General features: G+C 41.2%; 1 protein-coding gene and 1 pseudogene across 2 annotated transcripts in view; both read right to left on the bottom strand.

Annotated features, from left to right (window-relative positions):
- Positions 1-27702, bottom strand: part of CLDN10 (claudin 10) — a 179186-nt gene that overhangs the window by 729 nt on the left and 150755 nt on the right. For both annotated transcript variants that reach the window (XM_049778719.1, XM_049778718.1), the window contains exon 4: positions 683-790. In XM_049778719.1, coding sequence (XP_049634676.1) covers positions 683-790 — 108 coding nt within the window. The remainder of the gene's footprint in view (positions 1-682; positions 791-27702) is intronic.
- On the bottom strand, positions 20650-20829 carry LOC126016809 (uncharacterized; annotated as a pseudogene).

Here is a 27702-nt window from a genome sequence, read left to right as displayed (position 1 = left end):
ACAAAGGGCCAGAGGAATTAATGCTAAAGGAGCTTCCACAGTTGTACCCAGAAATGCTCGGGAGAACCATGTGGTGCTGCAATTGAACTTGGCTCAGGCACATGCCTAGCATGCGCCCTCATTGCTGTATCATCTTTTAACCCCAAGAATATGTTTTAAAGAACATTTTTCTGGAGGGCCAAAGAAGGAACACAAGGGTTAAACCACTTGCTTGTATGTAGCTACCACAGTTCTACCCCCAACACTTCATAGGGTCCCTGGGCTGCTCAAGGAATGAAGCTCAAGGAATGATCTTAGAGCTCAGAGACTTCAGTGATTCCCCAAGCACAGGTGGGTATATCTCCCAAAACAAAACAAACAAAACCTTTTCCTGGAACCTGGGAACAGTTGGAACCACTCTCACCTGTTACTACATCTGTGAAAGTGATAAAGGTGTAGAGGAAGACAGTCCTTCACCATACTCCATAGACAAGCTACTTTGGGATGGGAAGATAAGCTCAAGTTTTTGTTTTGTTTTTGTTTTACTAAATATAATACATATACTCTTTGCAGCACTGTATGCAATATCAGACTTACATCTATTTCTAACCTTTCCCGCGTTTGATCCTGACATTTCAAAGTTCGCAGAAACCATCTATGACTTGGCCCATTTAAACCAGACTTTGTAATAGGTCTCTCCTACCTGGGTGTTTTGTTGCTGTCAGTTATCGAAAAGCAAAATATGACACCACCAATTATACAGAGTGAGGCTCCTGCCCAGCCAATGAAGAGAGCAGCTCCTAATTCATACCTGTGAAGAAGTATTTCACAAGTATTACAGCTTGCTTATTCAGAGGGTAAACAGTACTTAGCACTACTCACCAATGTTTGCTAAAGGCTCATGGCAACTTTTGCGGCTGTGATGGCTTGTTTAGGAAGAAATAACACCTTGTATCTGATTAGAGATTGCACCTTTCCTCCAAGTATTTTTTTTTACAGTGATTCCTTAGTTTTATCGCCCCAACATTCTGAAGATAAAAAAAAAAATGAACGGAAGGTTCCCAAGCACAGGGGAAGCAAAGCCAGCAAATGCCATGGCCTCCTGGCCCAGCCAGCATCTTCTCTCCAGGCTCTGAATGTCACAAAATTTCCCTTCTCTTCAGACTATTGCATAGGGTCGATTACTTTGGCAAACCATAGTTGTAAAAGAGAAGACTGTCTCTGCTTTTGTCTTAATTCACCAAATGTTTTCCTCCTTGCAAATCATGGTAAGATGCTAAAATGTAGCCCCTCACACATGCATCTTTGACCTGAGAATTAATTTGAGCAGATAATGATCAAGATGAAGATAGAAGAACTGTCTTCCATTTTTTAAAAGCAACTTGTGCATTGACAGATTTATTTTCCTCCCTCACCAGGAAGGGCAGAGGTAATCACTAAGCACCCATAAGCCCTGGCCTGGCGCCTAGGAACCCACATAATAAGCTTGGCTAAAATCTGCATCTGTCTATCATTGTTCCCAGGTATTCACATTCTCACAATTTACCAAGTCTTCGGCAATTAGCTTGAAACTTTTTGCTGTGTCCATTTCCTCAATACACCACCCTCCACTCATCTGACAAAAGGGACAATGTCCAAGATCTATAAAGCATTTGTAGAATTTACTAACAACAAAAACCAGACAATCCCATAAAATAAATGGGGGGAAAGAGATGAACAGACACTTTCTAAAAGAAGACATACAGATGGTCAAAAGGCATATGAAAATTTACTCTATCATCACTCATCATGAAGGAAATAGAAATTAAGACACATAAAAAAAGAACAAAAACAAGTGTTGACATGGGTGTTTAAGAAAAGGAACTCTTCTCCAACCGTTTGTGGGAATGTTGACTGGTTCAACTTCTTTGGAAAGTAATAATGAATGGATACTTCTCAAAGAAACAAGATGGAGCCCCATGTGACCCATCATTCTACTTTTCAGTACCCAAGGACCCCAAAACACTTTTGAAAAGATATTTGTGCTACAATAAAAAAGACATTGTATTAACAATAGCCAACTCAAGTGTCCAAGACCAGAAAGCTGGATAAAGAAACTGCAGTACAAATATAAAATAGAATACAATTCTGCTATAAGCAAAGTTGAAATCATGCAATTTGCCAGTACATGGATGGATGGAATCTGGAGAGTTTCATGTTGAGTGAAGTTAGCCAGAAAGAGAGGGACAGACACAGAATGATCTCTCATGCTGGATATAAAGAAATGGAGTAAGGGAGCAACAAGAAGCCAAAGGCAAAAGAACTGAAAAGTTGGTTCAAGAACTGAGTTTGGGGGAGAAAGGGATTGGAGGGGTCCTTGGAACAGTGTTGGAGGGAAGTGGGAATTGTGGTGGCGGGGTAATGGCTTTGGAACGACGTAGGCGTGAAACTATCTCTAATACTATTGTAAGTCATGGTACTCGATGACAATGGGGACACATACATGATTTCTTTTGTTCAGACGCTGTATCTGCCCAAGTTCCAACCACCTTTAGGAGTTACTCATCCCCTACACATACGTGTGATGTGTAATGTAATTACACATAAGTTAATTGATTGTTTTGCTTCCTTAATCTGGCTCTTACCAGTCTAATTCACAGGGCTAATGCCAGGGAACCCGAAAAACACTATTTTACCTCCTCTTCAATATCCATAAAAGACCAGTATAGAGCAGCAGCATCTCCCTATCATTCCAATCTAGTGGGAGAGGAATCAGAAGCAACTACCACTTAGTAACAGATGGCTCCAAGCAGCCCACAGAAGTCTGCTGATAAGGAGAACAGACACAGAGGTAAACAAGACGGGCCTGCCCTGGGGCAGATACAGCCCAAAGGTACAGAGGAGCTGCTGAGAACAAGGGAAGAAATTACCAAGGAGGACTCTGAGAAAGGGGGAAGAAGCAGTCACCCCCAAAGAAAGAATGAGAAAATTATGCCCAGATCCACAGGGACTGTGTGTGTGTGTGTGTCCTCATAAATGTCTATTCTTTCCTGAAGAACAGGGTTGTTTTAACATAGAGACATGCTTCTTCTCTTGTGGCCCCTAGGCCTGAATTGTAAGGCCCTGAGGAAGGGATGGAGGGTTGGGTCTGAGAAAGCCTAGTAAGATGTGAGAGGAAGGAGGATGGGATTTCTTCCCAACCTGCCCTCTATCTTGAGCAGAGCAGGGGCTTAAGTACTATGGTTTAAGTACCATTGAAGGTAGCTGGTGTGACCTCCACCCACACCCCTTGCCTGTATTCTACTTCTCTCACTCGTTAACATTGTTACGGTAGGGCTCGGAGAGATAGCACAGTGGCGTTTGCCTTGCAAGCAGCCGATCCAGGACAAAGGTGGTTGGTTCGAATCCCGGTGTCCCATATGGTCCCCCGTGCCTGCCAGGAGCTATTTCTGAGCAGACAGCCAGGAGTAACCCCTGAGCACCGCTGGGTATAGTCCAAAAACCAAAAAAAAAAAAAAAAAAAAAAAAACTACCATTGTCATGGTAGTTGTTAGTGTTCTAACTGCACTCACCCCTCCTTGAAGTGAGCTTCATATCTTGAGCCAGTCCTTCTGGCCCTCATCTCTGGGCAATATTACAATAATGTCTTTTATTTTTCTTAAAACCCATAGATAAGTGAGACTATTCTCTGTGTGTCTCTTTCTCCCTTTGACTTTCTACATCCATTCTGGACAGTGGTGGGCTACAGTCACAGACATACATAGAGCACTGAACTTGCAGTGATGGACCCCTACTGTGCCCAGGAAGCCAACCTCATGGGAAATGCTGTACTGGGAGCTGTGAAATAGAGACAATAGGCCAGTGAGTCTGATTTTCAGACTCAGTCTTTGGGGTAGTGTCGGGACAGTGTTTGCCAGATGAGCAAGAAATGGACACAGTAGTGTCCGCCCCGAGTCTCTTTGATTTTTTTTGCTCTGTGGCCATCCCTGGGGCATGGAGCTGAGCATCCGCCTAGGGATGGTCTCCATTCTTTCTCCAACTGACCCTCAGAAGCAATAACAGACACAAATGAGGGTTTCTAGAAAAGAAAGACTCCCATTTGCAGAGAGAATCAGCCTTGAAACGGACAGAAGAATGGAGAGCACAGGGTGCAAAAAAGTGAGGTGGTAGATAAAACAGTTGGACTATTCCACTGTTGGTTTCTCCAAGACACTATTGATAAGCACCATACTGTGCATCTAAAAGGCCAGATCTGAGTAAGCCTAGTTAGCTTTCAGGATATGTGACCAAGATGAAGAAACCATCATGCAAACAGCCCATCTGCCAGTAAATGTCTCTGAAACATCTGGACTCCTTTTGAAAGCTCATCTTGGATCCCTCTCCAGTCATCCTTTGATTCAACAATAACTCAAGGAACTGAGCTCTGTTTCTTGTGTAGGACATTATGGTTACAAAGGACTATGCTTCAATTCTGGTTTTTGTTTGTTTGCTTGCTTCATTTTGGGTCACACCCAGCTGGGCTCAGTGGTACTGGGGTGCTGAGGCTTGAATTCAGGTCAACTGCACACAAAGCAAGCACCCTACCTGCTGTACAATCTCTCCAGCCCTGATATTTTCTTTTTTGTTCCTCTCTACCAACCCCTAGAGTCTTCTCTCCTGCAACTAGACTTTAGTGTTACTCTGAATGTATACTATCCACTCCCAATATCTGGAGAACTCCCCAAATATTTAGATGTCATCAAACAGGAAACCAGAGACAGGTATCAATAAATAATAATGCTTAATAAAAAGAAGCATCTAGGATCTGAAGCCCAATGGGCTAGATGCATGCTGGGTTCCATGCCTGAGTGACTCCAGAGCACCATCAGATGTGGCCCCAAAACAAAAAAATGAGTAATTATTAATAAAGAATAATGGGGGTGATAGAAAGAGCAGAAATAGCTCAGGGCTGGAGTGCATGACTGGTAGAGATCCAAGTTAGATGTCTAGTGTGGATTGACCCCTCTGAGCACTTGAAGCAGTACTGTGTTTCTGGACCACCATCCTTGTATATCTTGACCCGCAAAGCATTGCTCAGAGGACCTGAGGGAGTGGAAGGGACCAAGGGAGCAGGGAAGGATACCAAAAAAAAATGTTAGAAATCCTTATATAGAGCATGATACTACACATTCATTTAAAGGGGACTATAAACAGATGGTGTTGCCACAAATCAGAGAACAAAATACCTAAGGAGTCCAAAATACAGGGAGAGTGCCTTAAAATTCATTTTTGTCACCCTAAAACATTCTGTCAGGATTTAGGACCCATGGGATTGGCTCCTATTAATAATTGTATCATTTCTAACTTACTGAATAAAAATATTCTTTAAAGAACTAAATAGGGTCTACTTCCCAAGGAAAATAACATTTTTTTAATTTCCTGCGCATTCCATCAGAGACAAACATCAAATGAATACTATTGATTTAGAATTGACAACCGTTACTACTCCAAAATAGATTAAATAAAAATAGAAAGTTGAAATCTAAAAGAAAACTTCACAGCAGATCCCTGTTTATCCCATATAGAACTTTAAACCACTCCATAATAGATTTCCATACTTTTCCAAAGTAGAACCCAAAGTACTCCAAAGTAGAATTCCCATTCCACTACATAGTAGAATTTCAAACTACTCCAGAATAGAACTCATCCTCTCCTATAGTAGAATGCCATTACGACCCCATAGTAGAATCACATACTACTTCATAGTAGAACTTTGTTATAACTTACTCCATAATATAACCATACTATCCTGTAGTAGAATCCCATACCACTCCTAGTAGAATTCAATACCACTTCATAGTAGACTTTTATACCACTCATAACAGAACTCGATACCACTTCTAGTAGAACTCCTAGTAGAATCCCATCTACTCCATAAAGAACACCCTACTACAATCAGAGCAGAACTTCAGAATACTCTATAATAGATCTCCATACTATTCCAAAGTAGAGCCCCACAGTACTCCAAAATAGAATCTCATACCATTCCAGAGTAGAACTCCATGCTCTCCTGTAGTAGAACCCCAATATAATCCCAAGTAGAACTGTATACCATTCCATAGTAGAACTCTATTACAACTCACTCCATAATAGGACCATACTATCCAGTAGAAGAATCCCATACCACTCCTAGTAGAAACCAATTCCACACATAACAAAACTCTATCCCACTCCTAGAAGAACTCCATATCATTCATAGCAGATGTCTATAACTACTCTAGAGAACTCTCCAGTCCTTAAACTCCAACTTAACTTTGGGGACTTGGTTCATCCTCTCTTAGACACTTTTTCTTTTTTCTTTTGTTGAAAGACCTGAACAGCAGACTCACTCCGCACCTATCAGCATGCATGATCTGTCAGAGAGTGACTCATATTACTTAATTTTAGGAAGAGGGTAAGCACTTTGTGCTGTAGTGAGCAGTGCTCAGTGCTTACTCCTGTACTCAGGATCTCTGTGCTCAGGGATCACTCCTGGCAGTAGTCAGGAGACCACAAGAATTCCAGGGATTGACCCTTATGCTGTATTATCTCTGTGGCCCTGACTGGCATTATTGATAGAAAGGCAAGATTGGGGAGTAAGTGCAATAATAATAGATGTCCAAATTGGTTCAAAAGTGTATCTTTTTAGTTTTACAAGGCAAGCACCGTACAAGCTGTACTATCTTTACAACCCTCTACTCACCCCTAGAGTTCAATCTTCTCTCCTGAAACTATTTATTCTAATACATTTATTCTTATAAACATTTCTTCCTGGTTTATCATTGTTGGTTTAGGGGCTATATCCAGTGGTGCTTAGGCTTACTGCTGGCTTTGTATTCAAGATTACTCCTGTCTGGGTTTGGGGGACCCTATGTGATACCAGAGATTGACACAGACAAATGCCTTCCACTGTACTATCTCTCCAGCTCTTTTTTCCTGTTTGTTTTCTCTGTGGTGCATGGATCAAACCCAGATCTCATGTCTGCCATGAATAATACCCTTGACAGTCCAGCTGCTTTGATAGCAATCAGGAGACTGTGACTCTGCCTGTAGATTTTTTTTCATGTCTGGTAACAGCAAGAATAAAACTCTAGCATCTCATCACATAGCAGCTATAGGGCATGTCTGTTTGGCTAACACAGTTTCCTGCTTTCCCACCAAAAAGTGGCCTCTACATGGTGTGTTGTTTCAAGTCCTCGACCTCCCATTATTGTCTAGAAAGACCACAGACATGCTCAGTGCCAGGTATTTCTCAGGGCACCAGGATGAGTACAGAATCTCACCTACCCAGCCTCAACATTGTTTGTGGAGGATTCAGGGCAGACTGTCAGTTGATCAGACAAACCCAAAGTTGTCTATGTGACTTCAATTCTTTTGGGTAAATGAATGTGAATTTAGTAAATGACTAATAGAAGATGGGAAGGGTGGGAAAGAAAATTTTCTATAAAAGAAATTAAATATATAACTGGGAGATGTACCTCATAAGTAGAACATTTGTTTTAGAAGTATGAGCAGCCCTGGGTTCATTCCCCAATGCTGCAAAATAAATAAATAAATAAATAAATAAATAAGTAAAAAGAGAATTGGGCTGGTATAGGAGACTAAGGCACTTGATCATGGTAAACTCTGGTTCAATCCCTGGCACCATATATGGTCCTCAATCACCCTAGGAGTAATCACAGAGCAGGAGTACAGCAGGGTATGGCCCCAACCCCAAAACAAACAAATAAATATAAATCTTAAAACAGAAATAATCACCAAAAATTTCTTCTCAAAAACATCAAATATATATTCATCGCAGATATAAATATGCAGCATGCCTGTTTGAATGAAGCTGAGTGAGGCTAGGAGAAAACACAGAAATGAGAGTACCTGTGTTGGGTTCTGTTCTGGCACTGTGTGGTCCCTTCTGAAGACTCAGAGTATATAGTCCTAGAGGTCTCTGAATACCACATGTGTGGCTCTGAAAGCCCCCGAGCACCTCTGAGTGACCTTAGTGGTCTTAGTATGCAGCACCTCACTGTCAGACCCTAACATTTGGCTGGATATCACTGAAGGTAGACCCTCTGGCTCCCAGGCCACTGCTCCAGAGCCCCCTAAGAAATAAGGCTGGGAGCTGGACAGATCATGCAGGGGATCTGAGGCTTATCAGCATGTGGATAACCTAGTTTGTTCCCAGGATTTAATATATAGTTCCTTGAGCATCACCAGGAATGATCCCTGAGTTATGAGTAAGCCCTGGGTATCACTGGGTATGTTCCCAAAATGAAATAACAAGATGCGGTTGGGTGCCAGGAGACAACTTGCGAGCTCGTGTATTCAACTATAGAAATTAACATTTCTTGATTTTCCAGGGGCAGATGTCTTTGTGCAGCTGAAAGAGAGGCTGGCATATCAGCGGAAGCCTAGGAAAGACCAGAGGTGGTGGTTGTTGGTACCCTTTCCAATCTACCCTCTCTTATCTATTGTGCTTCCAAATAAGCTTTTGGATTGTCTTGTTTTGTTTAGTTTGGGCCACATCCAGAGATATGCAGGGTTTACTCCTGGATATGCACTAAGGAATCAATTTTGGTGGTGCTCAGGGGACCATATGGGAATCTGGAAATTAGACCTGGGCCAACCAGAGGCAAGGCAAATGCTCTACCTACTGTACTATAACTCTGGCCTTCTAAATATGCCCTTTGGTACTTTGTTGTTGATAGCTTTTTAAGAGATCAGTATATCTAAGGTGTTAACATGTCTTCAGGATCCATCCACATGCTTGAAAGGGGCTCTTGGTTCTTGCTTATGTTTTATGTTGAGGGAGTCAGAGCAAGAACCACACCAAGTGGCGTTTTGTCTTGCTCCGGCTACAACTCAACCCCATACCCAGTGCAGTAAAGCCTAGGGAATACAGCAAGTAACATTTCTTGTTTTCTTCTGTTATTTCTTTTTTTTTTCTCTTTGTTTATTTTTTCTGTATATTTTTATTTTAATCAACGTGAATTACAAATCTTTTACTGTAATATTTTAGGTACATAGTGATATTGAATCAGGGGCATTCCCACCACCAATGTTATCCTCCCTCCACCCCTGTTCCCAGCATGCATCCCATATCCCCTTCTTTTATCCCCAAGGCTGCTACTATAAGTGGTCCTCTCTGTGTCTAGTATGTTGTAAATTGGGTATTGATTCTGTTGTCATTGGCTTTGGATTTGATGTTTAAGTTTGATCTTTTTTTTTTTATTTCTACTTAATGTTCATATGACTGTTTGGTCTTGGTATGCTCCATTACTTCCCCCTCCATTTGTGAGGCGGAACAGATGGTTCAAGTTGTGTGGTTCTGTTTGAAGGAAAGAGAAGAAAATAAAATAAAATGGGGCAAAATATCTTTCTTGCAGGCAAACCTCTGTGATCTGCCATTTCTAGAAAGCAGTAAAGTCCATCCTGTTCATCAACACAAAAGCAATACGCCAAGCATTGAATCATGTCTATCACAGTACAAGTGAGATATGATTCTGTTCTCAAAGTCTTGAGTCCAGTATGCATAGTGAGACACTGAGCAAATAAAGTACAACAAAGATTCATAGAAACAGGAGAGCATGTTTTCCAAAGTCAATATCTCCTATTTGCCCACATCCATCGAAGTGTGGTTCCGGTGTCTTTCATACCACACCCATTACTATCAATGTCAGCTCATTCTATGGGAATTCCATGTGTGCCAAAATCTATTTTCACAAAGCCCCTATTCAATCATTAATATGATCCGAAGGGAGAGGTCTTACTAGTTCCATTTTGCAAATGAGGGAGAATTTAATGATTGGATCCCTAGCTCAGCTAAGTGAACAGTAAAACCAGGCCTTAAAACCCATGCATGCATGCACCAGACACGGGTTCCATCACCCTAGTGAACCTTGCAGAATGTAGCCCTGGAGTCATTGACCATGGCTGTCATTGAGTGGCTGTCATGGAGTCATTGAGTGGCCCTGGAGGTGACCAGCACTGTAGTACTTGAATAGTGACACATCCTCAGGCCTGAACTACAGGCCTGGTTTGCTCTGTATCTCCAGGCGTGGCCTCCAAGTTCTGTGAGCACTTCATAGGATCCACCACTTCCATCCTCCCCCCCACCCAAATATTAATAGTGGGAATTCTCAATCCTAATCTCCCATGGCCAAATGCTAGGGCCCAAACAGAAGTGCATCCTTTAACCTTAGTATTTTGTTTTCTTTTCTCTGTTTTTTACTGTTCTGGGGGAATTGAACTCAGGACATTCATGAAGGCTATTTAATCTTGCATTCATGCAAAACAAGTGTTTTCAGGACTGATTTCTATCCCCAGCTCCCTCATTCTCAAGCTTTTTTTTAAATGGTATCTTTTTATTTGTTTTGTGTGTGCTCATCTTAGCTAAACAAAAGGCTTGATTCTTATTGATTCAATAGAATCAATGCAATATATTTTTAATGTGTTTTTTTTCCAAAAATATGTGTTTTTCTCTCTCTCTCTCTCTCTCTCTCTCTCTCTCTCTCTCTCTCTCTCTCTCTCTCTCTCTCTCTCTCTCTCTCTCTCTCTTCCCCCCTCCCCTCTCTGGTTCATTACATTTTCAGTGGCTTCAGAGCCTTGGGGTATGGAATTTTTTCCAGAAATCCCTCCAGGCTTTCTTTTCACCCAGCCCCAAGTGAGGTGAGTGTAATAATTAAAATCAGGTCCATGGGACTTGGGAAATAAAGAAAAATAAAAGCAGTTCCAGCTTTTTCTTTCCTTTTTATTTTTTTTAGGTGGATGATGCCTACACCCTGTGATACTCAGGGGTTACCCCTGGCTCTGCACTTATGAATCACTCCTGGCTGGCTTGAATACAAGAGAAACACTCTATCCTTCTGGCCTTAGCAGTTCTTCCTTAAGCTAAGCAAAATGTACTTAACTAATTTTTTTTAATTCTTCTTTTAATATCCTTAAAGATGGGCTCTTCTACTTGCAGCTCTTACATCCCAGGTTAGGCTAGCCTCCAGCTGACTGCAATGGGCCTGCTCTGGAAAGAGAGGCAGACGCTTCCCTACAGATAGGTCCCAGAAGCTTCCACACCCCACTTACACCACATTGAGGGCCTACATCACAAGTTCAATAGAACTACTCAACAAATCACATACTACACATGGTTATGCTTCCAGACATCATTCAAGGATGGGCAGAGAAGAAATAGTGACATTCAATCTAATATCTCAGCATCTTCCAATGGGGTCAACTACAAAGATTCACCCCACCCCAGCAAGAGCACTAGGAAACCAATGGGAAAAACACCAAGTTAACATCACTGGAGACATAAATAACATTAAATAGCTCAGTTAATTCTCAGACAATAACTTTATTGACAAGGACACCATGATAAAGATCAGAGTACCAATAAAAGCACAAGCAAGTAGTCACTAAAGAACAAGAAAATATAAAAGTTGAAATAAAAAAAATGACTGCAATCAGAAATGATAAAAAAAAAACAAAGAAGAACATGCTAGGTGACATAAAAGAACTCAATATAAATAACTCTGAAAATCAAAATAACATCTGAGTTGTTTAGCCTCTCCAAAATAAGAAAGAGGAAAACAGTAGACTGTGGAAAATAGTCTGAAAAGAAATGAACATTAATACCAATGAGCTGTGGAACAAAATAAGAGGACCAAAATAGAGTCTTCAGAGTCTGTGAAGAACAAGAAGGCAATATGATGAAGAAACAGGTTAAATAAATCATCTTTAACTATCTGGGCCAGAGAGATAATATAGTGGGTAGGGTATTTGCTTTGCACATGATTGAATTAGGTTCAATCTGTGGTATCCCAGATGGTCCTCTGAGACCTCCAGGAGTGATCCCTGAGCACAGCCAGGAGTAAGCCCTGAGCAGCACCAGATATAGTCCCCCCCCTCCAAATATTGATAATAATTTCCCAGAGTTGAAAGATTACAGTCACCAAGATCCAAGAACCCAAAGTGTCCCAGTGAAAATAGAACCAATTAGGAAAATTCCAAGGCACATACTCAAAATAAGAAAATCCAAAGGTCGACAGAGAACAGCAAGGTCAAAAAAAAAATTTACATACAATAGAAAGTTCATAAAATGTATAGCAGATGTATTAAATGAGGCTCGATGAACTAGAAGGATATGGAAGTATCTAATACAAAAACTCAATGAAACAAACCCCTCACCTAGAATACTCTATCCAGCCTGATCATCATTTATATTTGAAGGAACAATACAGAGTTTCATGGACAGGTAACAGCTTAGGGAATTCACGGCCTTAAAACCTGTTTTTCAAGAAGTGCTTTAAAAGAGCTCCTTCACAGACAAGAGAAAGTTCCCAACATGTGACAGAGTGCGACACTCACTAATGATGCATATGCTTGACCTCTACCAGATTATGGAAGGTTAAAGACATACAGCAATCAGGGGTTCAGAGCGGTGATGCAAGTGTTAGGGCGTATGCCTTGTGCTCGCTAACCTAGAACAGACCACCGTTCGATCCCCTGGTGTCCCATATGGTCCCCCAAGACAGGAGCAATTTCTTAGCTCATAGCCAAAAGGAACCCCTGAATGTCATCGGGTGTGGCCCCAAAACAAACAAACAAAAAAAAAAACAGAGTAATCAATCATGATAAATTGGCTTTTTGGCTTTATTTTATGATAATTCTATTGTGATTCCTTTAAGTTTGTTTTTTTTTTCTTGTATTTTTGGGTTTTATTTATATTTTTGTTTGTTGGGATGTGGTGTTTTTTTTGTTGTTGGTGGTGGTGGTTGTTTTGCCACACACAGCAATGTGCAGGAGTCACTCCTGGCACTGCACTCAGGAATTATGCCTCTCAGTGCTCAGTGCTCAGTGCCAGCAATTGAACCCAGGTCAGCTATGTGCAAGGCAAGTGTCCCATTCTTATCGCTCCAGTCCTCCTTTAAGTTTTCTTGAATACAGTAATAGGAAATAAAGTTATATACCTACCGACGGAGCAAGCTGTTGGGTGGGAGGGAATTTAGGAATATAGGTGGAGGGAAGGAGATACACGTGGTAGAATTGGTGTTGAGACATTATATGTCTGAGACAACTATTTTATGAACAATTGTGTTGTTCATATCACAATGTCAATAAGAATCACTTTTTAAAAAAGATCCTCAAAGATGCAAGGTGACCAAATGTTGAAGTAACCTGTTCTTACTTGTTAGGTTACACCTTATTTTACCCAAAACAAAAGATCATCCCGTTGTATGTTTTTTTGTTATGTTTGTTTTCAACTTGGATTTACCCCAAAACAGAGATTGTCTTTCCTTGTAAACCCGAGTGGGACAGGTTCAGGATAGCCTGAGCTATCTGTCCTACTACTGCTCAATACTCAATAAAATACCCAGTACTCAATAAAAACGGCAGTCTGGCAGGCAGCTGGCTCTCCATACAAGGTGCATTGTCAGACTATACATGTTTCACCCTCAGCCTGGTTTGGATGATTTCAGATTCGTTCACCTGGGGTTGGAGATAAGGCATGTGGGGTGATTTTACATTTATTTTAATTAGGATATTTCTTCTTGGCATGTGCTTGTCCCATTTGGGTATGAAAAGCCTCTGGATTGGCCCCTCACCCCTACCTGTTATCTATCCAGGTGGGTGGTCCTACTCTTCCCAACAGAAACCTTGGGCCAGAGAGATGACTTCTGGTTTTGGCCCCACAGCTACCTGTCTTCTTGCCAATACCTTTTGCCTGCTTGCAGAGAGCTTGTCATGGAAGTTCCTAAACCTGTTTATCTCCCTAACCTGTGTGAATTGTTCCCTGTGTAAGTGTTGCTTCCAGATCTACATTCCCCAGTCCCCCAGGATTGGGGTATGAAGTAAGGCAGGATCCACATAAATGGGTAGCTATTGTATAGTGGTACCTTCTGCCTCATTTTGATCAAGAGTGGTAACAGGTCAAACTCCAAGTCAGGCTACCATAAAACACCTACATGTGTAATAGAAAGAGCTGAAAGGTTAGAAAGAAGCCCTGCTATCATGAATGCCAGCATGTTATCAGGGAGTTCCAGAGCTGAGCTGGACTTTTAAAGATTATGCTTGAGGGGCATTTGCCTTGCTCGTGGTCAACCAGGCTTGATCCCCAGCATCGCATATGGTCCCCTGAGCCTGCCAGGAGTAACTCCTGAGCATTTTCTGGATGTGACCCTCCCCCGCCCTCCTCAAAGAGATTACTCTTGAAAATAATTTACCCTCAACACATTGATTTATATAACTCAAGGGTTACACAGCTGCATGAATGGATTTTATATACTTCCAGAGTCTACAGGCTTATCTACTAAAACACATGCATATACTTTCCCACTTTCTTCTGGGTTCCCAAGTATGAGGAGGAGGTTATTTGTGCTCCCACAAAACTCTTCATTGTCCCAATATGTTCTCCTTTATTTGACCCATTACTCTCTCACCCTACCTGAAAGATGTCACACACTTTCTGCAAGAAAGAAAGTGGCATTGGCCTCTAAAGGGTGGCTAAAGTACAAGATGACAAGTCAGGACTATGTGTCTGCTGGCCAATGGCAAATTCTCAGAGTTTTTACAATTGAGGAAATCCCAGAGTAAGGCTGTGTAGGCTCTCTCTTCTCTTTCTTTCTCTCTCTATCTCTCTCTACATCTCTCTCTTCACTTCTCTTTTATCACCCCCCCCACTTTCTATCTTCTTCCTCCACTTTATCTGCCTTACCACAGAGCAGTTATCAATTCTAGACTCTGTCTCCAGGAGTCACCAGTAACACTTGCTATCATCAACCATGTTCTATGGCTGAGCAGAGTCTAACATAAGTCTTGCCAATTCTTTGTTATTGTTTGGGGGCCACACCTGTCAAGATCTCAGGGCTACTTCTGGCTTGGATCATGAGTTATTGCTCCTGACAGTGTTCAGGGATAGAACCCACAAACCTACATGCAAACTATGCACTCCAGTCCCTAAACCCATCTGCTCAGCCCCATATATATACTTGTCTCTTTTGTGGCCAATCCTTGGGGCTATTCTGACTTTGTACTCAGGACTCACTCCTGATGGTGCTCAGAGGGCCAAATGCAATGTCAGGGATTAAACCCAGGGCAGCTGCACCTCAAGGAAGCTTTTTAACCCCCCTCCCCACTATTTCTCTGGTCTCTGTACCATGACTCTTTAGCCTCTCTGAAGCCCTTTCTTTCTAGATGTGTTTCTAATGCTTCACAGAAGTTCTAATTTTTGCCAGTTATTCATGGAAAATTTGCAAGACTATTCACAGTTAATGTAATATTAACCAGAGTAAATTATTATTGAAAAGGCCCACCATGTGGGGGCTGGGGATATGGCTCAGTTGTAGAGCACCTGCCTGGCATGTGTGAGAATACAAGTTCCATATCTGGTACTGACCGCTGCATTGCCCAGAACTAACCACAGCCAGGTCACTGTGACTCCTGGCATCAGATCAAGCATTCAACTCCCAGACATTACAACCACAACCACAAAAAGACAGGAAAAGGAGAACATAGAGAGTTGGGGATAGGAGAACACATCACGCTCTCTAATTCTTTTCAAAATGCGTCATTCTATTCAAAAACAAATCTTGTTTCAGCAACATTGACAGCATTGGTTTGCACAAGTATGGATAAATGAATAACAGGGATTTCCTGGGTTTCTGCTTTATTTTTTTGTGGGATTTTGTAGTTTGGGGGCCATATCTAGTGGTGCTTAGAACTTATTTCTTTTTCTCTACTCAAGAATCACTCCTGGTATGCTCGGAGGAACTATATGGAGTGCTGAGGATCAAAGCAAGGCCAATTGTACCCCATTAAAATTTTTTAATTTAAATTAAAATTGTGACTATAAAGTTATTCATAGTTGAGTTATAGGCATATATTTCAAGACCAATCCCATCACTAGTGTCAACTCCCTCCATCGGTTCAATACCTTCCATCAGTGCTTCCACACTCCATCAACCCCTCATACACACCTGCAACTTTGACAGGTACATTCCAAAATTCTGGGGTTCCAGCTTAAATCTCATGTTTTCAGTATTGTTGAGTCTGCCTAGCACCCCCATTCTACAGATGATGAACCCAGGCCACAGAAAAGTAACTTCTCTATAATGAGTGATACCACTGTGTAAAGTGGCCAGCCTGACTGTTAAGCTTTCTTCTGGGAACCCTGTCTCCAGGGCTCTTGCTCTTACACAGGATAAAAGAGCTGGCCCTGCCTTATAGCCAATTTCAGCAAGCATCTTGGGAGAGAGAAAGAACTACAGTGAGATAGTGACCACCATTGCAATGGACTCTCCTTGCTGCAAATTCACAAAGCCTGGCCCAGCTATAAGAGATCCTAGAACTAGCAAGTTACAGCCTTTGCTCTCAGATGTTGTCTAGTGTAGAAAAAAGCAAGAGTGAGCCTTCCAAACCTAAAGGATTCTGGGAGAAGATGCATGCATGTCCTGCAGGAGAAGTGGGGCTCTGCCAGTAGTAGAGGGAAGAAAAGAGTATATGTTTGTGTGTGTGTGTATGTGTGTGTGTGTGTGTGTGTGTGTGTGTGAGAGAGAGAGAGAGAGAGAGAGGAGAGAGAGAGAGAGAGAGAGAGAGGTATGACATGTTGGCAGCAATCCTGACTTCAGGAAACACACATGCAGTTGTTAACATGGTTTCCAAGTGCCGTATTTGCCGGTGTATAAGACAACCGGGTGTATAAGACGATCCCCTAATTTTACAATTAAAACATAGGTTTAGGCCTATATTTGCTATATAAGACAAAATGTTCCTGTGCTGCAAGTGTATCTTCTACGGTGAGCCAATCACAACAAGCAAAGGTCCAAAGATTATATTGTAATTGACGTCCTCTCTGACTCTGGCCAAACTGAGCAGGCTTTTTACAGTGTAGATTCAGGTCCAGAACATTGTCTAATTTGCATGCATCAAAAGCCTGCTTGGATTGGCTGAGTTAGAGAGGCGGTTCGAGCAGCCTGGCAGTGAATGATGCAGGATCGAGTTGGAAAATTCGTTTTGTGGCAATATTTAGACAATTTTCATTTAGTGGCATATTGAAAATTTTTTCGGGATATACTCAGCGTATAAGACGACCCCGATTTTCAGTTGACTTTTTTTTGTTTCAAAAGTTGTCTTATATGCCGGAAAATATGGTAGATTTGAAAATCATGTTAACAGAACAAAACCATCAGAACTATTGTGAGGTCTTGAGGTGGGCTATTTTACACTGACAAAGTAACATCTTCTTCATAACTGTTAGCATCTGTTTGTTACTAACCCTGAGGATTGAGCAGAATCTTTATCCAAGCATCTGTGAACTGATCATTGACATTCATTCATCCAAATGGCCTTATGAACAGAGTAAATTTGTATACATACCCTCATTTAATGAAGTTATTTTTAAACAAAAAGACAGACCGAAGTGGAAGGCCATGGCAGGGGGAATGTTGGTTACATGGCTTATGTAACATAAAGAAGTGTTTTTTATTTTTATATTGTCTATTGTCACTGAATAAGGCCAATTACAAGGGCTGGGAATGAAGAACAAATGCATGCAGTGCATTCAATATGTGAGGTCTTGGGTTCCATTCCCAGCATGGCAAAAAATATAAAAAGGAAGGGAAAGGGGAATGATAAAATGAGGAGGAGGAGGAAGAATAAACAAAGGAGGAAGAAGATAAAATAAGGAAGTAAAGGAGAAGAAAGGAAGACAAGGAGGAGAGGAAAGAAGGAAGAGGAAAAGAAGATGGGGAAGAGGAGGAGGAAGGAAAAGGAGAAAGAAGAGGAGAAAGATGAAGAAGAGAAGAGGAGGAGGAAAAGTAGGATGTAAAAGAAGAGAAGAGAAGAAAGAACGAGAGAGAAAAAGAGAATTTTGCATTACACCAATGCTTGCTTTTTTGTTTTTTGTTTTTTGGGGCCATACCCCAATGGTAAAAAACGTTACCCAAATTAAACTTAAATCCTAAATCCTAAAGACAGTAAATTCATGGCAGAAATGAAGACGAAATTCTTCAGTGGGTTAAAAAACTCAACAACCAGAAATCAGGAAGAAGAGCAAACCCAAACACAAGACTGGGCAAAGAAACATCGTGAAGCTTGGGCAGATGGGACAAGACCCATCCCATCACCAGTGTCAACGCCCTACACTGGTGAGGAGCGAGAATAAACCTAAGATCACTGTGTCCTGTTCCCTTCAAAGAGGACAACTTGTCCAATGTTCTGACCCAGCATGGTTTTTTTTTTATGTCGGTCTATTCTTCCTTGGAGCAGTTTAAGAAAACAAAGCAAGACATTCAGGAAATTAGTGGTTTGGATAACACAGCAATGGTGGAAATAAAGTAATTGAATGTCAACACTCTTGGGAGGGAGAATCATGCCCAGGGGTGCTGGTTAGCCTACCCTTGCAGGAACAGAGGGTTTTTTTCCTTTTGGGTTGGGTCGATTTCTGTTTTAATAAAGAGAAGGAAGTTGAGGTTTGCAAGAGCCCAAAGGGAAGAGTTGAGAAATTATTTTCCAGGCTTTGCAGGTGTCCTAAAGACCTAATAATAACTTGAATGTGGGCAGGAAAACAAAACAAATGGATGGAAAGGAGTGGGGAGTAGAGACACACAAGTAAGGTCAGTTGAAATGCTTTCAAGATGGCAAAGTGTCTAATCATGACTGCTGCCCATCAGCAGTGGGAAAAAGAGGCTCTAAGAAAGCAGGGCCTGAGCATGACAGGTGCCTGTGTCTCACTCATTCCTGCCATAATTGTTACTCAAGAGCATCATCCATCTTCTCTGGCCCACAAAGCTCCTATTGAGTTCCAAGCATTGGGCAGCTATGGAGTTCAGAGAAGGTGACTTAAGTGCTTTGTGTGATTTCGTGATGCTGGGGACTTCCTACATGCCTGACATCTATTCTAAGGGAAATCCTATCTCTGACCTGGGTTCTGTGTTTTTGACAAAGACAAGCAAGGTGGGTCTTCCAAGACATGCCTGGCACAGCTACAAGTTCTCATTCAGTGGCTTGAGTCAAGAATTCTGAAGACCAACAGTGACAAACCAACAACCACCACAAAACCAGCTTCAGAGTCCTATGGTCCTGTGCTTTGGAGAACTCAGGTAAGGGCTAGAAAGATGGAAAATGCTCAACAGAGTCAAATTAGAGCATGGATAAGTTGCTGCCTTGTCTGGATCTTTTTGATTTAGTTTGGTTTGATTTGTTTCTTTCTTTCTTTCTTTCTTTCTTTCTTTCTTTCTTTCTTTCTTTCTTTCTTTCTTTCTTTCTTTCTTTCTTTCTTTCTTTCTTTCTTTCTTTCTTTCTTTCTCTTTCTTTCTTTCTCTCTCTCTTTCTCTCTCTCTTTCTTTCTTTCTCTCTCTCTCTTTTTATTTCTCTCTCTTTCTTTCTTTCTTTCTTTCTTTCTTTCTTTCTTTCTTTCTTTCTTTCTTTCTTTCTTTCTTTCTTTCTTTCTTTCTTTCTTTCTTTCCTTCCTTCCTTTCCTTTCTTTCTTTCTTTCTTTCTTTATTTCTTTCTTTCTTTCTTTCTTTCTTTCTTTCTTTCTTTCTTTCTTTCTTTCTTTCTTTCTTTCTTTCTTTCTTTCTTTCTTTCTTTCTTTCTTTCTTTCTTTCTTTCTTTCTTTCACTACCAGCTGCATTCAGGATTTATTATTGGCTCTTATTGCTTAGGGATCAGTTCTGGTGTGTTCATGGGGACCATATGGAGTGCCAGACATCAAACACTTAGCTTGGATGTGGCCAACGAGGTTTTGGTATACCTGGGGGTGCCCAGGGTTTATTCCTGGAGTGGTTGAGGGACCATATGGGGTGCTGGGGATCGAACTCTGATCGAGCACATGCAGGGCAAATGCCCTCCCTACTGTACTATTGCTCCAACCCCCTCTTGGCACTTTTTTTTTTTTTTTTTTTTTGGTTTTTGGGCCACACCTGGCGGTGCTCAGGGGTTACTCCTGGCTGTCTGCTCAGAAATAGCTCCTGGCAGGCACGGGGGACCATATGGGACACCATGATTCGAACCAACCACCTTTGGTCCTGGATCGGCTGCTTGAAAGGCAAACACCGCTGTGCTATCTCTCCAGGCCCCTCTTGGCATTTTTTTAAGGGTCCTTGTTTGGGGTCAAGGAACTATGCTGCCAGGGTGGGAAAAACAGACTGTTTTGCTTTAGCATGAAGGAGATGGGAAGAGAGGGCTGGTTGTCTCCATCCTCTCATCCTCTGTCTACTTGGCACCATGGAAAGTGCTCAATCCTGAACTAATCAGTACGGGACAATTCACACGACAAACACATGCTGTTGGACCACAGGGAACTTAATCTCATCGGAGTCAATTAAGATATTAAATGGGGCCGGGCGGTGGCGCTGGAGGTAAGGTGCCTGCCTTACCTGCGCTAGCCTAGGAGACGGACCGCGGTTCGATCCCCCGGCGTCCCAGATGGTCCCCCAAGCCAGGAGCGACTTCTGAGCACATAGCTAGGAGTAACCCCTGAGCGTCACCGGGTGTGGCCCAAAAACCAAAAAAAAAAAAAAAAAAAAGATATTAAAAAATAACTAGGTCTTATAAGCCTGCGTTCTCCCTGAATGCACTTCATTCTCTTTCTTGCTCTTTCAAGTTTTTATTCTTTCTGGAAATGCATGTTTCTTTCCTTCTCCCCCACTAGATTTTTCTAATTAAATTTCTTTTTTTTTTTTTTTTTGGTTCCTCGTTCCTGGAGGTACTGCAATACCAGGTCGATGCATGAAATGGACAGAGCAAGCTCCTATTCCAATTACTAGTGCCAAAAATCATGTTAATATATTGTCAATGAATCAGATATTAAACTGATAAGAACAGGTACTACACTTGATCTTAGCCAAAAGGCCGAGAAGCCAGCAAGATGGGAATGGAAGGAACATTTCTCAATATAGTTAAGGCCATCTACCACAAGCCAGAGGCAAATATTGTCCTCAATGGAGAAAAACTAAAAGCTTTCCCTCTAAATTCTGGCACAAGACAAGGCTGTCCTCTCTCACCACTCCTATTCAACATAGCACTGGAAGTCCTTGCTATAGCGATTAGGCAAGAAAAAGGTATCAAGGGAATCCAGACAGGAAAGAAAGAAGTCAAGCTCCCGCTGTTTGCAGATGACATGATACTCTACTTAGAAAACCCTAAACACTCTACCAAAAAGCTTCTAGAAATAATAAACTCATACAGCAATGTGGCAGGTTACAAAATTAACACACAAAAATCAATGGCCTTTCTATACACCAATAATAGGGAAGAAATGGACAGTAAGAAAACAACCCCATTCACAATAGTGCCACACAAACTCAAATATCTTGGAATCAACTTGACTAAAAATGTAAAGGACCTATACAAAGAAAACTATAAAACTCTGCTACAAGAAATAAGAGAGGACGTGCAGAAATGGAAGCACATACCCTGCTCATGGATTGGCAGGTTTAACATCATCAAAATGCAATAATCCCCAAAGCATTATACAGATTTAATGCAAGCCCTCTAAAGATACCCATGACATTCTTCAAAGAAGTGGATCAGGCACTTTTGAAATTCATTTGGAACAATAAACACCCTAGAATAGCTAAAGCAATCATAGGGGGAAAATATGGGAGGAATTACTTTTCCCAACTTTAAACTTTACTACAAAGTGATAGTTATCAAAACAGCATGGTATTGGAATAAAGACAGGACCTCAGATCAGTGGAATAGGCTTGAATACTCACAGAATGTTCTCCAGACATACAATCACCTAATTTCTGATAAAGGAGCAAGAAGTCTTAAATGGAGCAAAGAAAGCCTCTTCAACAAGTGGTGTTGGCACAACTGGATAGCCACTTGCAAAAAATTGAACTTAGACCCCCAGTTAACATCATGTATGAAGGTAAAATCCAAATGGATTAAAGACCTCAATATCAGACCCAAAACCATAAGATATATAGAACAACACATAGGCAAAACACTTCAGGACATTGAGACTACAGGCATCTTCAAGGAGGAAACTGCACTCTTCAAGCATGTGAAAGCAGAGATTAACAGATGAGAATATATTAAGCTGAGAAGCTTCTGCACCTCAAAGGAAATAGTGCCCAGGATACAAGAGCCCCTCACTGAGTGGGAGAAACTATTCACCCAATACCCATCAGATAAGGGGATAATCTCCAAAATATACAAGGCACTGACAGAACTTTACAAGGAAAAAAATATCTAATCTCATCAAAAAATGGGGAGAAGAAATGGACAGACACTTTGACAAAGAAGAAATACAAATGGCCAAAAGACACATGAAAAAAATGCTGCACATTACTAATTATCAGGGAGATGCAAATCAAAACAACTATGAGGTACCACCTCACACCACAGAGATTGGCACACATCACAAAGAATGAGAACAAACAGTGTTGGTGGGAATGTGGAGAGAAAGGAACTCTTATCCACTGCTGGTGGGAATGCCGTCTAGTTCAACCTTTATGGAAAGCGATATGGAGATTCCTCCCCAAACTGGAAATCAAGCTCCCATATGATCCAGCTATACCACTCCTAGGAATATACCCTAGGGACACAAAAATACAATACAAAATCCCTTCCATACACCTATATTTATTGCAGCACTATTTACCATAGCAAGACTCTGGAAATAGCCAACATACCCTTCAACAGATGAATGGCTAAAGAAACTGTGGTACAATGGAAGTGTAAAAAATACTATGCCTCTAATGTTTAAGGAGTTACGTAAGTTTTATGGCTTTATATTGCCTTGTGTGCTGTTAAGAAATATTATAATGTGTTACAATCTGGGGACTTGAGGGACCAAGTAATTGTACATGAATTCTGTTTTATTTATCTTAATGTTTTTTGGCTGAAAGTTCAAAGTTAAGATATCAGCAAAGGTACTTCTTCTGAGAATTATGTTATGAGTGATTGTCCTTCCACTGTAACTTTACCTTGTCCTCTTTCTTTGCATCTTTGTTCTTATAATTAAAAAAAAAATAAAAAAAGAAACTGTGGTACATATACACAATGGAATATTATGCAGCTGTCAGGAGAGATGAAGTCATGAAATTTTCCTATATATGGATGTGCATGGAATCTATTATGCTGAGTGAAATAAGTCAGAGAGAGAGAGAGAGAGAGAGAGGGAGGGAGAGAGAGAGAAAGACACAGAATGGTCTCACTCATTAATGGGTTTTAAGAAAAATGAAAGACATTCTTGCAATAATAATTTTCAGACACAAAAGAGAGGAGAGCTGGAAGTTACAGCCCACCTCATGAAGCTCACCACAAACAGGGATGAGTTTAGTTAGAGAGATAGCTACATTGTGAACTATCCTAACAATGAGAATGTATGAGGGAAATAGAAAGCCTGTCTAGAGTACAGGTGGGGGTAGGGTTGGGAGGAGGGAGATTTGGGACATTGGAGATGGGAATGTTGCATTGGTGATGGGTGGTGTTCTTTACATTGCTGAAACCTAAGCACAATCATGTTTGTAATCAAGTTGTTTAAATAAAATATATATTAAAAAATCATAGGAAAAAAAAGACCAAATAACTAAAGCTTTTCCTGAAAATCACAGTTTGACCTGTTGTTGCAACATATCAAAAAAAAAAAAAAAGGCTGAGAAGTGATTCTAATTAAATTTCATTCAATAAAAACTATTTTGCTTCATTAAAAAAGATACTGAAAAATAAAAACAGATCTTCCCTTTGAAGGTACCCTGCAAACTCATCTCTCCTGGAGTGGGCTTTAATTTACCTCTGATTTCCTTGTGCAATCTTCTCCATGTTCCTAGAAAAACTAGAGACAGAGCCATTCCAGCAACCTAAGCCAAGGCAGGCCACATCCCCTAAACAACACTCAAATCTGGTTTTCCATACCCAGATCTGAAGGCCTACTGATTCCGGCTAACCATGTAACTAATTTCTTAAGCTTTACTGACCTTCTTCATTTCCCTGACCCACTCTTCTGCTAGAGATACCACCGAAGGAAAACCAGAGCAAGTGACCTGGTCCATATTGTGGGCTTTTATAGAAATGAGTTTGGGGGCAAGGTCGCAATGATAGCACAGCAGTAGGGCATTTGCCTTTTATGTGGCCAACCCATGACAGGCCTGGATTCGATCCCTAGCATCTCATATTGTCCCTGAGCCTGCCAGGAGTGATTTCTGAGAGCAAAGCCAGGAGTAACCCCTGAGCACACTGGGTATGGCTCAAAACCCTATAAACAATGAATTTGGGGGTTCTTTTTATATAAGGGGTTCTCCTGTATTCAGGGGGTGTGGATACCTCACAATTAATACTTGGCCAATCATCCCTTAGGATCTATGCTGCTTGAGCCCTGAGATGCTGGGGGTACCCAGGACATCCCAGCAGTGCTGGGGTCCTCCAGCAATGCCCCCAGTGATGCCTTTATCAAAAATGCATTTATTAATATCAACACCTTCAATTTGCTATTTTCTTTATAGATTAAAAGCATGACAGATAGAAGTACTAGGAAACAGTACTGCTAACACAATTGTGCTTTTTATCAATAATGGGCCCTTTCCACCCAAGCTAGGTGGGGAAAATAGACTTTGTAAAAGGGTGTATTAGATAATATGTGAGGTTCTTAGAGAGCTTATCTCATAACATCTATGTGCCTAACGCTGTCCTGCTTAAAGGGTCTCCACCCTTCCACGTCATCCAAGACTCAAAATCCAATTAGATCAAGGAATTACCCGTCTGAGAATTATAAAGACGATCAGATTCAGATGATCCAGAGTGATGAAAATGAGGAATTAAAAAAGTCTACACGAAGAGGAACATGACTTTTATTTGTTTGTTCCGTTGGGGTGCTACACCATGGGTTGCTCAGGGGTTACTCCTGGCTCTGCATTCAGGAATCACTCCTGGGGGTACTTAGGGGAGCATATGGTATGCCAGGAGTTGACCTCAGGTTGGCAAATGCTTTACCCATTATATTATCTCTTTGGCCCATAAATGTAATTTTTAAAGATAATGTCCAAGACAGCTCTCTCTGTCTCTGCCTCTGCCTCTGTCTCTGTCTCTGTCTCTGTCTCTGTCTCTCTCTCTCTCTCTCTCTCTCTCTCTCTCTCTCTCTCTCTCTCTCTCTCTCTCTCTCTCCATACTTGGCTATGCTCAAGAGTTACTTGGGCTCTGCACTTAGAAATAATTCCTCATAGTGTTAGGGGTGGGGGAGCATCTAGGGATTGAACTGGGTCCACCTGGTGCAAGACTATCTTTCTAGTCCCTGTCAAAGACATCATAAATGTCAGAAAGAAAACATACATCTCAGAAAAAATGCAGCAATTTCTTTAATAAAATAAACCACAAGAAACCAAGTATTGCTAAATATTTATAATGCCAAACCTTGAAATTGAGACATTGCCTTTTAAATCAGGTCTTTAAAGGAACAGTGGTATTTCCTACTTGAGATCTGCCTGCTCAAAGTCTCCAGTTTTATCATACTGTGGAGGTCATGGAATCTGGCCCACATCATTATCATGAATTAGGGGGGGAAATGATAATAATATACACTTTGCCAATGCAGGCAAAGGAGTAAAAGCTGTACCAGGGGCTGAAGAGATAGCACAGTAAGCAGGGAACTTGCTTGGTCAGCAACAACCTTAATTTGATTCTTAGCACTCCATAAAATCTCCCAAGTACCACCAGAAATGATCCCTGAGCACAGAGCTAGGAGTATGCCGTGAGTGTTGCCAGGTGTGACACCCCAGAAAGCTGTATTGGGGGTTTAAATCATCTTTGTGTCCTATGTAACCTGATTTCTTGTGGGTTATTTTATTAAAGAGTTTTTTGTTGTTGTGGTTTTGGGGCCACACCCGGTGACGCTCAAGGGTTACTCCTAGCTATGCGCTAAGAATTCGCTCCTGGCTTGGGGGACCATATGGGATGCTGGGGGATCTAACCAAGGTCCGTACTAGATTAGCATGCAAGGCAAACACCCTACTGCTTGCACCACTGCTCCAGTCCCTGTTTTATTAATGAGTTTGCTGCATTTTTTTTCTGGAATGTTTAAAATAAAGCTATTTTAAGCTGCAACAAGTTTCCTTGATAAAAAAATATAGGATCTGGGGAAATGGTAGGGGGCTTAACAGCCAACTCTGGTTCAATCTCGAGCATCACGTCTCCCACCTTCAGCACCATTGGCTGTGGTTTTGGTGTTCTCCTGCATCCTAAGGCCAGAGCAGCAATGCATTCTTGGACTAGATTGGGTTGGCTGAGTATCACCAGGAATGATTCCTGGTCCCCCAAACACTGCTTCTTTGCCCCCCCAATATAGATATGACATACTAGCACAAACGTCATGAAATAAACCATCACACACCATACACTTCAAAGCAAGCATTTCTAGTTTGAATCACAGTTCAATCCACTTACTTGTTTAGTCTAAGTTTCTTACACACAATTTTTGACCTTTTTCATCAGTTTTGAAAGAAAGAAATTATGAGGCAGGAGAGATAGTACAGTGCATAAAGGCTCTTAATTTGAAGCTCTGGCCTGGGTTCAATCCCCAGCCCCCTTATGGTCCCCTGATCCTGCCAGGAGTGATGATACCTGAATGCAAAGCCAAGAGTAAGCCCTGAACACAGCTGAGTATAACTATCAAATCAAAACAAAAAGGACATTTGAACAAGACCTACTTCCTAAAACTTTCATAGGAATAAAATAATACCTCTAATATTCTGCTAGCTCTTAGGCTGGGTCAACATGTATCAGTTAATATCTTTTTTTTTCTTTTTCTTTTTTATGGGGGGTGGGTTTGGGTCACATTCAGCAGCACTCAGGGGTTACTCCTGGCTCTGAGCTCAGAAATCACTCCTGGAAAGCATGGAGGACCATATTGGATGGCGAGATTTGAACCACTGTCCATCTTGGATCAGCTGCTTTCAAGGCAAATGCTCTACTGTTGTGTTATCTCTCCAGCCCCATCAGTTAATATTTTAATCATATTTCATTATATAATATTTACCTGTCCAAAGACAGACTACCTAGGAAAGATAGAATTTATAATGTCAATTTCCCAAAGATTTCCAAAGGAGCCAGAAAAAAGTAAAGCACTCCTGATGATTCACTTTAGTAAGTTTTAATTTCTTTGCTGGGGATCTCTGAAGGAGTGCTCAGAGACTCTAGGGGTCACTCCCAATGACACTCAGCCAATGGGACCAAACAGTTTTTGAACCAAACAGTGATTGGGCTTCTCTCCTGTCTCCTTTGGGTACCAAATCACCCCTGGGATCATTATGTCTGGAGACAGAGCCCTGAACTATCACCTCCTAGCAACCACTTAAAAATTTGGAGGTGTCAAACTTGATGATGCTCAGGGCTTACTTTTGTCTCTGCACTCAATCACTCCTAGAGAATTGTACATTTCTCTGCTTGTCATTAACTGCATCTTCTCCTCAGTTTTAACCATGTTTCACTAACCATATCCATCTGTTGGCTTATTAAGAATCTACAAACCCATCTATATCACCCTTTGAAAGGAGTGGAGAATATGACTGTATTTTATATTTCACATTACAGATGTAATTTCCCACCCCAGGTGAGGACTATTTTTTATTTTTCACTAGAAAGGAATTAGAAGATAAATTATGAGTTTGAAATCTGGTTTCAAATACAAATTATTTTAAGAAAAAAATTAATCAAAATAGTTGAAAACTGTATTCTGTGATGCCATTTATTAGATTTGTCATTAGCTCTTTCATATATACTACATTTACATATTTA

Source organism: Suncus etruscus, chromosome 8 (genome assembly GCF_024139225.1).
Source record: "Suncus etruscus isolate mSunEtr1 chromosome 8, mSunEtr1.pri.cur, whole genome shotgun sequence".
Lineage (NCBI taxonomy): Eukaryota > Metazoa > Chordata > Mammalia > Eulipotyphla > Soricidae > Suncus > Suncus etruscus.
This window is presented reverse-complemented; position numbering and strand designations above follow the sequence as displayed.